The 14,995-nt window shown below is 39.7% G+C and overlaps 2 protein-coding genes across 4 annotated transcripts; both read right to left on the bottom strand.

Moving 5' to 3' along the window:
• Nucleotides 1–859: 859 nt before the first annotated feature.
• Nucleotides 860–7,487, bottom strand: LOC115390030 (coiled-coil domain-containing protein 149-like). Of its 3 annotated transcripts, none has more exons than XM_030093684.1 (13): nucleotides 7,316–7,487; nucleotides 6,141–6,302; nucleotides 5,995–6,033; nucleotides 4,303–4,410; nucleotides 3,971–4,087; nucleotides 3,316–3,488; nucleotides 3,143–3,215; nucleotides 2,970–3,054; nucleotides 2,662–2,809; nucleotides 2,402–2,478; nucleotides 2,250–2,285; nucleotides 2,014–2,079; nucleotides 860–1,928 (listed from the first exon to the last, which is right to left on the bottom strand). In XM_030093684.1, the coding sequence occupies exons 1-13, from the start codon at nucleotides 7,364–7,366 to the stop codon at nucleotides 1,414–1,416; spliced, it is 1,650 nt and encodes a 549-aa protein (XP_029949544.1). In that variant the 5' UTR covers nucleotides 7,367–7,487; the 3' UTR covers nucleotides 860–1,413. The 3 variants fall into 3 exon arrangements, with proteins under 3 accessions (XP_029949544.1, XP_029949546.1, XP_029949545.1); XM_030093686.1 differs by having other exon boundaries at nucleotides 7,329–7,404; XM_030093685.1 differs by lacking the exon at nucleotides 2,250–2,285.
• Nucleotides 7,488–10,701: 3,214 nt separating this feature from the next.
• Nucleotides 10,702–14,995, bottom strand: LOC115390031 (leucine-rich repeat LGI family member 2-like). Its single transcript, XM_030093687.1, has 8 exons — nucleotides 14,820–14,995; nucleotides 14,664–14,735; nucleotides 14,413–14,484; nucleotides 13,772–13,843; nucleotides 13,516–13,587; nucleotides 13,025–13,194; nucleotides 11,933–12,097; nucleotides 10,702–11,549 (listed from the first exon to the last, which is right to left on the bottom strand). The coding sequence occupies exons 1-8, from the start codon at nucleotides 14,993–14,995 to the stop codon at nucleotides 10,714–10,716; spliced, it is 1,635 nt and encodes a 544-aa protein (XP_029949547.1). The 3' UTR covers nucleotides 10,702–10,713.

The following is a 14,995-nucleotide window of genomic DNA, read 5'->3' as shown; positions in this document are numbered from 1 at the left end:
GTTTACAGCAGCAAAAATGTATTATTATCAGCAGCAGCCTCACCAGAGTCATATTGGGCACAGTCCATGTTTGCTGGGTGGAAGTGGTTAAAGCCCTGGAATGAGATGTTGAGCAATACACCACACATGGGAATATTGTCTGAGATCCAAGAACCGCAGAGCAGAACTGTTTTTGAGGTCCTGAAACCAGACTTTGCCCTGTTAATAAAAACGCTGAAGAACTTTAAGCCACAAACTGCATTTCAGGTTCCATTCCAACCCTGGGAGGAGGAACTGAATGTTTCTATATTGCCTTTTAGCTTCATATGGGGCTGACTCCAGTTTGCTTCTCCAGAGGGAAAAACTTCATTGAACATAATCTTTTGGAACTCTTTTTACTTTTACTGTGTTTTAACATGTGCTGTATGAAAAGTGCTTGATAAATAAAATGTGATTTCATCCAAATATCACTGGATCCAGGATGTTCGGTGCTAACATGTCCCAGGATAAGTCGCTGAGATGATAGACATAATGACAGGCACCAAGGACAAACACAGCAAACAGGGAAACCATGGAACAACAGCTACTATCAGAATTATGCAGATGACACAGTTCTTTATATCTGTCAGTGAATGACTACTGCTTCCTATACTTGCTGAGTACAATTCATAAATAAAACTGAGTGGGTGTGTCAGAACTTTCTACAACTTTAACCCAGAAAAACCGGAGGCAACTGATTTTGGCTTCAAAGAAGAAAGGTTAAAAATCAGAGCTCATCATAACCCCATGGCACATCCATAGCAAAATCAGCACACAACCATCAGAAGAATGTTGCAAGAATTAAAGGATTGCTGGCCAGACAACATTCAGAGAAACTTGTTCATGCATTTATTTTGAGTAGGCTGGATTATTTAGGATTGTTTACAGGTCTCAGTAAAAAATCTGCAGCTCATCCAGAGTTCTCACCAACACAGAGAGGGTGGAGCAAATCACAACTGAGCTTAAATCTCTGCACCGTCTGTGTGTCAAAGAATTCGCTTGAAAATCCTACTTCTCGCTTATAAAGCTTTTAATAGTCTTGGGCCTAAACACTTTTCAGATTTACTTTAAATCTCCTCAGCTGAGGAACAAATGTCCTGAACACTTCATAAACAGATTTGATTTCATTTATTTCTGGTAATATATAAATAAGCTTCCATTATCTTACTTTTATGGTGAAGATGGGAAAACACAGGACACCACAGAGAGATATTAAAACACAAATACTTGAATAATTTGCTTTAAATTTTTCCATCCTTTAGAATGAGTCATCATTTTCTTCCTGTGCTGGACACACATTTTTAGATTAATCCTGAATATTATAATATTTCTAAAAAATAAATATGACTAGATCATATATCCATTTTTACATTCAATTTCCTGAAAATGGAGTCTTCATGTCTCCGGATGGTTAACATTTTCCTGCTGGTTTGACTGGAGGAACTCCTGCTGCTCTTCAGAATCACCAGGCGATACAGTCGGGGTTAGAACAACTCCCTCCGTTAAAACACCCTCTGTTTCCTCAGCTTCCTCCTCTTCAGCGCATCCATCTGACTCCTCCTCGTCTGCTGCTGTGAGGTCTGAGTTCTCTGAGGGTCTCTGGGAGCGGCAGCAGTCTGATGGGTGGGTTTTTTCCAGAGGCGTCACTGCGGGAGGTGAGTCACTCAGACACTCGTCTACTTTTGTGAAAGTACTACAATCTGTGGCGTCCTGCGAATGGCCGTCGTCTTGACATTTGTCCCTGTCAGGCTCTTCTGTGTGGGAGCTGGCCGGCTCGTCCTCAGTCCACTGCTGGGAGAAGCTCTGGTCACACAGTTCCTGAAAATCTGACACAGCTGGCGTTTCACTGTCTTTGTCCACTTCTGAGGAGCTCCGCAGCTCGGTTTGCACATTTCCACTTTCCGTAACACCTGCAAGAACAGAAGAGAGGAATAAAAAGTTCAGGAAATATAGTGTCAATGCAGTGTGTTACAAATATTTCCACTGAAGACTCACACTCTTGTCCAGCACCATCTGAGGATTCAACCTGCTGAGTGTTCAAGATGATGGCATCTTTTCCTCCTGTTGAGCACAAAGCAACCAAAGTGAGAACAAACCGGAGGATACTTGGAAGTGTCAACAGTTTAAGACTTAAGACCATCGAACTGGGCAGCGCTGGGATCATTTAAAGTGGGATGACATGAGAATTAAAATGGAGGATTGAGTTCGGAAATGTTATTGGAGAAACATACTTCCATATGTTCCCAGAGACACATTATAAGTCAGCCCTTCAGGCAGCAAGAAGAAAAAAAGGGCAGAAGAAGAAAAGTCATTACTGCAGACAGTAGAAGGAGAACAGATTTAAATAAACCACAGTTTAGTATGACAAAACACTTGTATCCACCTGGAAGGCTCCATAGTCCAGACAACTCAAGGGTTTTGATTTTCTTCTCCAGCTCTGCCACTCGACTCCCGAGAATCCTAATAACAAACAAACACAATAAGATAGAAAGTTGATTTTATTCCAGGTTTGACTCCTTTTTCTAAGAAACCCCAGCCCCTCCCAAAGATTTCTCCTCGCATTTGACGAGACATTGTAGTGAAGCCAAAGACATGGAGAGGGAAATTCTTCCCGTAATGAGTGTAAAGTATGCAGTTCAGTACTTGTTGATTTGACGCTGGTGCTGAATCACCATGTTCTTCTCATGGATGGTCTCCAGCAGGGCCGTGGCTAAAGACTTGAGGTCGGAGATGGACTGAGGGGTCACCGGCAAACTGCAGCCGTTCTCCTCAGACAGTAACAGCTCCTTCACTGCAACGACGTCAATTACACTTTAGATAAACAGCAGAGGCCACTCACCCACATCACTTCATCATCTGCAAGAAAGTTGTGCAACACTGGAATGTGATGGTTTGCAAAAGAACATGTTTAAGACAGTGAGGAGATTTCTTTGGAAGGAATGACCTCTGACCTTGTTTTGCAGAGAGAACTCCAGTCAAAGCACTGCTGTTGGGTTTCCCACCAATTTTAGAGTTCTTCCTACATTCAAGAGCATTCTGAAAGCATTTGAGCAAAAATGTCAGATCTTTCTGAATGAACACCAAACTTAAAATGAATTTTCCAACAGAGGAAAACCAGAGCTACCTTGTATTTCAACAGATTTGTTTTGAGTAAGTTCACTTCTTCTTGGAGCTGGCCCAGACGCTCGTGCAAGTACCTGCAAGAGAGTTCATACTCTAATCCAAAGCATGTAAACCTGATCTTTTAAAATGTCTGCAGATCAGTAAACTTCGAAGTTTCTTTGAAAAGTGACAAACCTGTTCTCCATACACAGTGCATCAATGTCTAAAATCCGGATCTCGTCATTCCCGACGATGTGGTTCATTTCCAGGTTGAGACGGTAAGCCTTCTGTTGAAAGACGTCCCGCTCAGCTCGGACGTCCTGAAGCTCATCTGTGAGCGACTTGACGGTGTGCTCCAGCACTTCGTTCTGCAGCAACACACACACACACACACACACACACACACACACACACACACACAACATGTCAGCGCCCGAATAAAAAATATGAAGCCAAAACTGTCCTGTTGCAATTTCTCTTTCTCATCAGAAGTGGTTGTTTCACACTGTACATACGGGAAGTTGTGGTTTTGAGCTTTATAAACAGCTCAATAAATACACAGTGACTCTTTGAGAGCATCAAGAAAAAAAATAGTCTTTCAGATCTTTAACATTATTTCTTCCATGAAAATTACAGGAAGTAATTATTCTGGAAAAATGCTGCTGAACTGGACATTAATCCTCCAGACGCCCCTCTGAGGTACCACACTTGGAAAACCACTGACTGGAATTAAAGTTTATATATTTACAGTGTGATATCCCAGTTTTAATTATTACCACAAAGCGATGATTGACAAAGCAACGCTGCATGTTTTTACCAGAGCAACGTGAATAAAGTCGTCTCTCCTCACCTGCTCCCTCGATCTTTCCAGCTGTCTCACCAGATCTTCTCTCTCGTGTGCAGGAAAGTGTCGCGCTCCGACCTCCTCGTCTCCCAGCCTCTGCTTGGTGATGGTCATTCGAAGGAGCTACAGCACAATTGAAATAAGAAACCTCAGTCTTCAGTCTTCTGCATTCATTTTTGTTTAACAGTATGTTATGCCTTTAAATTACCATCACTCACTTAAAATACACAAAATCTCTTTGATGTTTATATACTGAAAATATGTGTTTAAGTTGTGTTCATGAGTAAAGACACTAAAAAATAAATGGATAGCAGCTTTAAGAATGCTTGATATCACACCTTGTTGTCGCCCTGAGCCTCTAAGAGGCGCTGCTTCAGCTCCTTCACCTCTTCGGAAAGGTGACTGTTTTTTTCTCTGGAGTCCCTGAGAAGTTGAGCCAAACTCACCTGAAAAACAAGTGACGGCAGGTCAAACGTTAAAGCAACACGTACAAATCAGATGACTTAATGACGCTCCAGATGTTTCCTTTTTGTAAAGAATTTCGAGCACATTATGAAGTCTACATTCAATTAACTACATTGAATACCTTAAAGGTGCTGTAGGCAGGATTCCGCATCTCCGCCATCTTGCTATTGCGATTTGACCCATCTAAGATGGCGATTTGAAACCCAGCACAGCCAATCCTGTCCCGTTTTCTCTGACATCATGCCCTTATGCAAGTTAAGCCCCTCCCACAAGAACGTGTGACGAACGCCCCTCGCCCAATCACAGTTAGAGCCTCATGGCCTCTTCTGATTGGTCAAAGATACCTGGAGCTGTCGATATTCCTTTTCAACTCAGAACAGAGACAGATGGAAATGCTGCGTCCTCGCGGTAGTGCAATTATGCTACACTCCTGAAGGATTATCAATGGATACTCTAACATTTAATCCAAATAAAACACAGAAAAATTAGGGTTGACTAGCAAAATCCTGCCTACAGCACCTTTAAATGAGTTGATTTTTCAATTAAAAAAAACAAATGAAATTTCAGCATGCAGCCACTTTAAAAAGTTCAGCAAGACATCAAAAAAACATGGGGTGGACTTCAACGCTCACTTTAATCATCTGTGTTGTGTACTTGTGTTTTATCTATTACTCATACAAACAATACAAAGTTGATGTTTTATTTATCATTTCTGCATTTTGCTAAACTCATCTCCAGGTCAAAGTGGACCTCCTGGACGGCCAGATCTGGCTGCAGGTCTTACATCAGGTGCCATCTGCTTGATAAAGTCCACACAAAAGGCAGATAAATGAATATACTGAAATAAAAGCATGATAAGTTTTTTATTGCGTAGCAGTGGGGGAGCTTTCATTAAAGAACATGTGAAAAGTGATAAGATACTGTGTCTGGGAACACTCTCGTATTGGTGCTTCAGGAACAGGCTGTGATTTGTACAACTAATCAGAAGACCGGTCACTAGCACAAAAAACAAACAGTCAGAGATAGCCTAGTTTAACTTAATCTCTTTGACATATTTTTAGAATAAAGCCAATCTGGACAGCCACTCATCACAAGACGTCGCTGTTCATCAGAATTAAAGAAGACATATTATTATTATTATTATTATTATTATTATTATCATTATTATTATTATTATTATTATTTTTGGACTTTTAACAGCTTCATATGGCCATATACAGTCTTTTCTTTGGTCAGGGCGATCGATTTAGCTTTCAAGAGACAAAGTAGTGTTTCAGGTGTACACAGAACACAGCCACTGCCTTTTTCACACCATTCCATTAGTTGTACGTATTTGTGCTTTTGATCTTTCGTTGGCCTTCTGAAATAAATGAAAACAGAATCCCATGACCAATATCATATTAAGCCAAAAAAGAGAATTTCATAGTTTGGTATCGCTCAAACTACTCTGTATACTTAAAGAACCGCAATAATACTTAATCAGCATCATATGGACTCTCTAGTGTACACACTTTTCTTAAGAAGCACCAAGACACTAGTTAAAGGACATTTGATTCTTTACTTACTTGATTCCTTTTCTCAGGAGGCAGGGAAGGATCTCCATCCTGTCAGATATGAAAACAAAACAAATGGTCATTGTCTCATACTATTCTGCATTGTCCTGATTTTTATATTATTCTTCATATAACACATGCGTCGCTGTATTACTTACAATGAGTTCTCTGTACTTCTTCTTGAGTCCTTGGTGTCGTTCACGGAGCTGGTTGGCCATCAGCTTGAACTGATCGCGCTCCTGTTGGCAGGTGTCCAGCTCTTTAGACAGAATCAGAAGGGCTTCTTTCTTGCTCTCCAACTTCCTCTTACAAACCAGGAACTGCAAGGATCAAGAAAATACAGCATGCTTCAATGTAACACATGATTCTGTAGTTAAATAGTGCTCAGTGAAAATAAGATCAATTTCTACCAGAGTGGATGATTAAAAAATAAATAAAAAATAAATAAATAATCATTGTGAGAAAATTCTTACATAAATAAATTACATAAAAAAATATTGTTATAATTAAAAACAATACAATACAGCAGTATTTTAGTATATATAATACAATTAACAACAACACGTTCCCTCATGTTGCAGTTATTATATCTTAGATGACTATCTACATGATCAAAGGAATAAGATGAATTTTCTAATGACTGCTGCAGGAAGCAATAGTAAGAAAAGCTTGTTTATACTCATTTTAAATCTATATAAAGTGGCATTATATTAGGATTTTCATTAAATATATACAAGAATAAAATAATTTATTGATTTCACAAGGTTGAAATGTATTTTGACATTAAACCAACTTGAACCTGCAAACCTCTGAATACAAGGTGTGCTCAGAAGTTAAAAAAAAGTTAAAGACTTTCACAAGAAAAGAAACCGGGTAGTTCTGATTTAATCTACAATGAGATCTTTATTTTTGATGTCATTTACTGGATTGTGTGTACAAACTATGCTGACAGGCCACCAGTCCATGACTGGACAAACATGAAACAGGCAAACACACACAGTGTCATAGCAAGAGTCTCTGGTTGCAATGTGTAATACATATCTGTAACTTAATGACTCTACGAGCTCTAGCAAGAATATGTTTAAAAATAATGAAAAATACAAATTAAATGCACTTTCTTATTCTACAGGGAAACAAACCCCGCAGTTAATTTATTCCCGCAGATTCAGTTTAATTAGGATGTATCTCATCTGTCTGCTTGTCATAGCAAGAAGCGTCATGTTGCATTTCAAGAAAAGGCACTAGTACAGTATCTGTGATGATACTGAGGCGGACGGTGCTCGTGCACAGTGACAGTGGGGTTCCCACGTTCTGCGTCACTGCAGCGGCTCACCTCGCTCACTAACCCCTGCCAGTCACTCTCGCTCCTCCGGGACGCCTCCATCTCTCCTCTTGGCAACACAATTAATGTTCACGACGAGAAAAAGCTTAGTTTCACGTCCACGTATGTGCTCAGATTATACCGCATTCACAGACATTTTGCATCTACAAAGCAGATTAGACGAACCAGGAATAATAACTGCATCACTTCCGTCTTTGTTTACGTCGGACAAACGTCACGGTGCGTTTGGGTGCCCTCGTAAACCAAAGCGACCTGAAAAAAAAAAACCAAACTGATTTACAGTAAAAAAAAAAAAAAAAACGAATTACAATTATAAATTCTTTCCCGTCAGTAAATTGTGGGACTTCAGATACAACTGATGAAATCCAAAACAAATAAAAAATAAAATCCTGTAGTGAAGCAAGACTACGCAGAGACTACGCGCGATTCAGACACGAGGCATTGAAATATAACAAAGAAAATGATTTAAAAAAAAACGGAATAGCCTACATTGAGTCTAAAGCTATATTAAGGTAAAGGTTAAACAAAAATCAATCCCTCCACAACTGCTACTTAGATATAACAACATGATAAAATGCTTCCTTTGGGGTGGAAAGAAACCCAGAATTTGTTTAGATAAACTCTATCAACCAAAGAAATATGGGGGGTTGTCTTTGCCAAACATCTCTTATTATAGTAATTCTTTTGAAATGGCAAAACTCATGAAACACTGGAGTGGAACGAACACGGATTTGGACAAGATTCTGATTGAACAGGAGCTCACATTCCCTTTCAAACCCACAGAGACTCTCTCACAAATGATTAAACAAAAGGACAACAATATGATGAACCCAATTTTAACCACAACATTTATTTGAGGGGGCCAGGCCCCCTCTTGCCCTGCGTAGACTCGACCCTGGGTCATTGTATCATTAAAAATCGAAGGCACTGTCCATGCTGTTGAAATGGCTAATCCACCGTTGTGGTGGAGAATATCAGTAGTGCACACTTTCAAAATGTTTTCAAGGCACTGTCCATGGTGCTGAAATAGCCAAACCATGGATTTGGTAAAGATTAATTGTCAGTCTCGATTCACTGATGAATTCCAATTGCTGTCCATGCTGCTGATATAGCCGATTGACTGTTGTGATGAAGTTTAATAGTGGGTCGTTGTTTACCAATAAAAATAAGGTGCTGTCCATGGTGCTGAAATAGCCAATCCACCACTGACGTGCAGAGTAGCGGTTGGTCACTCACTGGCAGCTGTAAGAGAATATCAGGTGATTTGCTCCACCCTCTTTGTGTGAGGAGTCTGGCTGCACCAGCCAGACAGAATTTTTTGCAGAGATCTGTAAACACACTGTCAAAATAACCCAGCTTGATGAAAATAAAAGAATGGACAAGTTTCTCTGAATCTTATTTGCTCAGAAATTCTTTTTTTTTTTCAGATGTAACAAGATGATTGTGGTAGATAAATTTCAGGTCTGAGCCCATAATTACACCCAAATTTCTGGCTGCTAGACCACTTCAAGGCCTATTAATTTTCCATGGATCTCAATGCACATTGAGTATAAATTATCATGTGAAAAGAATGGAAGCCTTCACATTTAACAAAAAAAATCATTTAACATGAGGCAAGCTCTTTCAGTTTCATGTTTGAAGCACTTTCTCCTTGGTTTATGGCCACAGCTCACGTATCTGCCAATAACGATGTTGGAGGAGGAAAAAAAAAGTCTTGATTACCATACATGAAGTGAATGTTTTTAATGCATGTCCACAAATTCAACTTTACAATATCATTGTGTAAATGGTGACTTGTTGGTACAGTGGGAAAAAAATAGCATGATCAATAACAGTATACATCATCAAGAAGTACATCAGGATAGACAGAAGCTCAGTCAGGTGTTTTGTTACAGGTCATCTGACAAATAACAAAATGTACTGATTATACATGGTGGCACATTTTTAACTTTCAACATAAGTATATGGCTTATTTGCATATTCCCTGTGGGAAAAAAATCTGTACAATAGCTGAAAAATATAAAAATATCAGTAAACAAAAGTGCACACGTCGCACGGCCTAATGAAAATGTCTCAAGCATTTTAGGTTTCATTGCAGCACGTGGTTTACCTTGTGATTGCTTTTCAGTCCCAACACATATTATTACACATTTTGCATAGGAATTAAGAGTAAATGATACAATACATTACATTGCTATAAACGAGGCACTCAGTAGCATAGTCATACACTGGTTTGTTAGAAATGTTGTGCAGCTAGGCTCAAGCTCATATTATTCTTCAAAGACATTCAGCTGCATTTTTGGTGAAGAAGGAAATCTCAGCGAAGCACTTTTAGATCATCAGTCGCAGAAGATGGATGATTTCCACATATCTTCTGGTTTTATCAAACACATCGTCAGCATTTCTGTTTAATTAAGTGGATGTCAGAACCTGGCTGAGCAGGTTCAAGCATCAACTTCAGCTACTTGCTTCATGTCTTTTCTGATTTACAACTTATTTCAGCACAATGTCCTCCTTGCAAGCCACCTGGTTAAATGAAATAAGATGTTTCAATTATGATTTACATTTTTCAGAAAAGCGACTTCCGCTGTTTTTTTTTCAATTCAGTGCAAATAATTGACTACTTTCAAGTAAACAGTCATGGTAAAACATCATTCCCAAATTTAAAGAATCAAACTCTTGCTCTGTGACAGCAGGTTATGCACCCTGTCTTCGGTTTATGTTTTTTTTCACGCTCAATAAAACCATTCCTGAAACCTTTAAGGTTCACACTCAGGTGATCTTTCACTTTTTTCGCCATAAAAGTCAAAGCAAATCATATACATCAAAGCCTGCATGTAAGTTCGATGAGGAAGATCTTTCGTGCACATTCTCACTGCACAGTCTTTAAGAGAGTCAGAAAGAGTTCTGAGTTTTCATATTTTTCATACTCTGTCGTCGATTTTCCTGCTTGTGTATTCTTGACAATAATCCTGCTTCCCTCAGCACCAGATGTTGATCAAACTCAAAATTCAAAGAAAAGGTATTTATTTATTTATTGACTTGATCTCTCCTTCTTTAATCAATTTAAGACCTTAAACAGTATAACCCTTAATAGATGTGTGAGGTGTCCATGTTATAGAAGGCCATTGCCAGAAGAGATATTTCTTGTTTGAGGTTGAGCATCATCATTTTGAAGAAAACATCAGGTGTGCCTTTGAAATTAACTTCATGCAATTGCTTTTGTTTTGTTATCCATCAGTTTCTAGCTATCTACTTGTAATCTAACATTAGTCATAGGCTAGTAATGCATATGATTTTCAGAGTTTGCCTGGAATAAGGATTATAGACATATCTAGTTGCATAAGGAAGAACTTCAGTGAGTACTTGTAGCATCATTTTGATTAGTTTTATAAGCTTAAATCTACAAATATATGCTCAAAAACCATAGATTTGCCCTTAAAACTGGGAGAGAAGATGAAATTCCTTCTGTCGTTGGTGAGCACAGTAAATGATCGCGGTGACTGAACATAAATGTCCTTGAACTTGTGAAACGTTTTCGTTTCAACATCCCAGAGGTAGATCTGTGTGAAGGAGTAATCACTACCAAGAGCGAGATAGTGTCTGTCAGAGAAGGTGAACGGCTGCAGGATCATGGCTCCCCGAGAAGGGAGAGCTTGAATCTCAGTGAACTGCTTATTGGCCCATTTGAGGACCTTGGAGTCGCCGATGTAGCACGTCATGGCCAGATACAGGTCGCCCTCCACCCGGAAAGCTTTGACGGCCACCACGTCGTCCACATTTGGGATCTCGCTGTGAAGAACGAACTTCAGGGTGCTCTTGTTCCACAGGTAAATCACAGGCGGCTGAGAGCGGCTTATCAAGATGAGGTAGGACTTCCCGTCCACCTCGACAAACTCAGCATCTGTATCCCGGAACCACTCGTGGAGGAATTGGTAGGAGTAGAAACCCGTTTCATTGCGTTCCGGTTGGTCCATCCACTTGTAGAGAGTGGATATCCCTGCCTTGGAGCTGTCCACAATCACAAAATACCAGTCGTTTTCGATCTGAAAGACCTCTATGTCGTTTGGTTTTGAGATGTTGAAGACCTCAACGGTTTGAAACTTGGTAAACTTGTTTTGTTGGTCGTCAAACTTGTATATATGGGAGCCACCAAAGAGCTGGGTGACTAGTATCAGGACGTGGTTCTCAATCAGCACTGACTTGCATCCAACAACAGATTTCCCTGTGAACAAAAGGTAATTGATTATATAGCAACATGTATTTTACAATCAGTTAAAAAACAGTAACCAGAAAACCAGCTTATAGAACAGTGCCAAATAATCTGCAGATCACCACTTCTTAGTCTCAAATGTTTGTTTTTAAGGAAAATCTGGCAGAGCCCATGGAACAGGTGCTTTGTGTTCAGATGAACAAGAGTCTCCTTTCATTGTTTGAATAATTTGATTATCTTCGACTTTTAACTCTTTTTGTTTGTAATCGTTTTTGAAAAGAAAATTGTTCTATAAATTACTATTATATTGGGAGTCTTTCCATGAAATTGAATGACTGTGTGAAACAATCAATCTTAGAGATCAATAGAATGACTAAAGGTGGGAGTGGTCAAACCTGTGATGTTGTCAAACTTCCTGAAGTTCATTTCGATGTGGTCCCACTCCATGATGACGCAGCTGTTGGTGTTCGGGGCGGCCAGAGCGATGTAGATATCCTCTTTGAAAGAGAAGATGTCCGCCGACATGGCCTGAACGGGAATGGACTGATGACGCACAAAGTCTGTGAGAAGAAATCACAGGGAACAGCTGAGGCGTTGATCAAATTCAAACATCATCCCTGAATTTGTAAAATAGTAAAAAGATTCAACGCTGTGATTTTTTTGTGTAGGTATGTAAAACTATCATGGTGAAGATTTAACATGAAAAAAAAAACAGTTCAAACTAAAAAGGATGGCAAAAATAGACTCGTTTTTCCACCTCTTCCATAGCTTCTTGTGCTGTTTGATCGTCACGCAATGTGACCTTGCTGCTCAGTACAGTCTGGACCCGCAGTTTTCCCACAGAGACGGCTCCAACGTGCCAAGGTTACTCATGACTCATGACTCATAACATGTGTTTCAGATGTCCTTGGTAATGAATCCTAACAACCCAATGCCACCTGAGAGTTTGACAGAAATGTACTCACAACTTGTGCTTGGACTCTCACTAAATTTGAGACCATAATAAGCGGTATGACCCATAATCAGTGGCTAGTGAATCATAATCAGTTTATTGATGCCACTGCAATCGATCCAGTCCTAAATCCAGATTATAGTCTCATTTTATTTAATTCTCTATTTACAGAAATGTACTCAGACCAAGTACCTGCAAATTGTGTCTGCTGCATCTCCACAGTGAACTCACAGACACTGAACTAAGACCCTTGAAATAAACACTGTCAGAGTAGACTTTAAGAAGCTCTATCTTTAAATGATTATACCGGTAACTACATGCAGACATGCATGTGGACATTTTCAAAGGCAAACATGTTAGCAGACCTTGGCTCTGCTTATTGAATGCACCCCGGTACACCGTAGTATCTTTTTCAATTATTCAACAGCTTTATTGATCTCCTTTCTCCACTTTCCATTGATTTCTTTTAAAAAACTTAACATAATTTGAGCTGTTACTTCTTACTATTCAGAAACTGAGCTACAGTCCTTTTTACCTGTGGAAATGCATTCCCCGGGAGGAATGGGAAGGTCGTTGAGTCGCTTGCCCTTCATATCATTAGGGCCTGCACAGAAGACATCTGATACAGTGGCGTTTGTGTTTTTCAGCCACGTCATCAGCCACTTGTTCTCGCAGATGCACTGGAAAGAGTTGCCCCGCAGATCTCTGGTGCAACACAGAGCAAATCACCAGCGACGACAAATAAGATGCAGAACAACAAGAAGATAGATAGATAGATAGATAGATAGATAGATAGATAGATAGATACATAGATAGATAGATAGATAGACTCTTTTTTGTCTCTAAAAGGAGAAAAAAACTGTCTTTAATGTCATTATATAGAAAAATAGAAAACAGCTTTAGGTCAATACAAGTGTAAAATGCTCTCTCTCTCTCTCTCTCTCTCTCTCTCTCTCTCTCTCTCACACACACACACACACACACACACACACACACACACTGCTGACACTGTAAGTGCTTACTCACAGTTCCAGCAAGGAGTCCAAGTCAAAAAAGAGATCCCTTGGCAGAAACCTCATCTTGTTATTTGCGAGGGAGCTAACAGCCACACACACACACACACACACACACACACAGAAGAAAACACAAATGTTTGCAGATTCAGTTTTTACTCCATCTCGCAGCGTCTGTGTTTTGCTGCAGGTATATCAATGCTGAAAAAAACTGCGTAAAAACTGCTGTGAAGCTGCTTTCTGATTGGTTAAGAGGACGGCAGACTTACAGATGTGTCAGACCTCTCAGTCCACGCAAGGCATTCTTTGTGATTGTTTCGATCTTGTTCCCTTCAATAAACCTGTTAGAAAACAGTTGTTTACCATTGTGGAAAAGCAGCTACTGTCAGAGAAACGTATGTGTGACCATTAAATTAAATAGTTTTGATGGAACTGAGTAGAATAATGGTGATCATTCACATACACAACTTCAAAAACTGTCATAAATAAAGTCAGAGATATCCTCGGTCTTGAAGGAACATAGAGTTTTAAAGATGTTTCATCTTTCATCTGAAAAGTTTCATCAGTTCTGGGAGTCCAGCATCTGTACAACACCGCTATTGTTATAATATAACATTGAACTAGTGCCGAAAGCGACAAATGATTTCATCAAGTATCTTAAACAGATCACGTACAGTTTTCCAGCTCCGAGGTAGCTGGACAGCTTCTTCATCCTTTTCATGCTCTGTGATGTTTGTGTTGTGAACTCCCAGACGAGTCAGTATGAGGTGATGAATTCTTTTAGATGAGACAGGAAACATCTTTAAAACGTTGAAAACTTGGATATTTTATCTCACATAATAATATCGAACTGATTTTGGTGTCTTTTTGTGGTTTTGTTGTTGTTTTTTAATCGGTGACTGATACTCACAGATACTCCAGATGAGGCAGACCAGAGAAAGCATCATCTTTAATTGTGGTCAAAGAATTTGCATTTAAAAGCCTGTGAAAGAAGCACACATCTCAATAATGTAATAAACGGAAAATCAAGACTCTATTTGTTTTTCTCTCTTCTTTTGATAACTGGGGTAGAAAGGTTGTCATCCCTGAATTGAAATAATCTTTGTGCGTGTTGCACCGAAAAATCCCTTAGAAGCAAATAATCAATAAACTGGTACTCACAGAAGCTGAAGCGAAGGCATGAGAGAAAACATCCCCTCTGTGATTTCTGCAATGGACCCATTGACCATGCTCCTGTCGGGACAGACACATGAAGGACATGTCAGCAGAGTGAGACAGCGCTGTGGCATAAAGCTCAGAGTCACAGCAGTTACTTACAGAGAGTTGATCTCGTTGGGGATCGTCCGGGGGATCTGAGCGGTGCCGACGCAGATGATGGTCTCCTTGGTGCAAGTGCATCCTGAAGGACATTTGAAATTCCTTTTACATTCAGCTCCTGCATAAAAACACAGGAGAGCAACACTGAGCGCGAGCCACTGCTCGGAAGACGTCAT

This window comes from Salarias fasciatus, chromosome 6, assembly GCF_902148845.1.
Source record: "Salarias fasciatus chromosome 6, fSalaFa1.1, whole genome shotgun sequence".
Lineage (NCBI taxonomy): Eukaryota > Metazoa > Chordata > Actinopteri > Blenniiformes > Blenniidae > Salarias > Salarias fasciatus.
This window is presented reverse-complemented; position numbering and strand designations above follow the sequence as displayed.

What these genes read in the sequence shown, in the direction of transcription:
- LOC115390031 (XM_030093687.1), bottom strand. Translation starts at nt 14,995, where the DNA reads ATGACGTCTTCCGAGCAGTGGCTCGCGCTCAGTGTTGCTCTCCTGTGT. An exon ending in CGGGGAATGCATTTCCACAG is followed by an intron (nt 12,098 to 13,024) that starts GTAAAAAGGACT and finishes TTCTTCTCACAG; the next exon opens with ACTTTGTGCGTCATCAGTCC. An exon ending in GAAGTTTGACAACATCACAG is followed by an intron (nt 11,550 to 11,932) that starts GTTTGACCACTC and finishes TTTTGTTCACAG; the next exon opens with GGAAATCTGTTGTTGGATGC.
- LOC115390030 (XM_030093684.1), bottom strand. Translation starts at nt 7,366, where the DNA reads ATGGAGGCGTCCCGGAGGAGCGAGAGTGACTGGCAGGGGTTAGTGAGC. An exon ending in GGCAGGGGTTAGTGAGCGAG is followed by an intron (nt 6,303 to 7,315) that starts GTGAGCCGCTGC and finishes TGATCCTTGCAG; the next exon opens with TTCCTGGTTTGTAAGAGGAA. An exon ending in GCACTGTGTATGGAGAACAG is followed by an intron (nt 3,216 to 3,315) that starts GTTTGTCACTTT and finishes ACTCTCTTGCAG; the next exon opens with GTACTTGCACGAGCGTCTGG.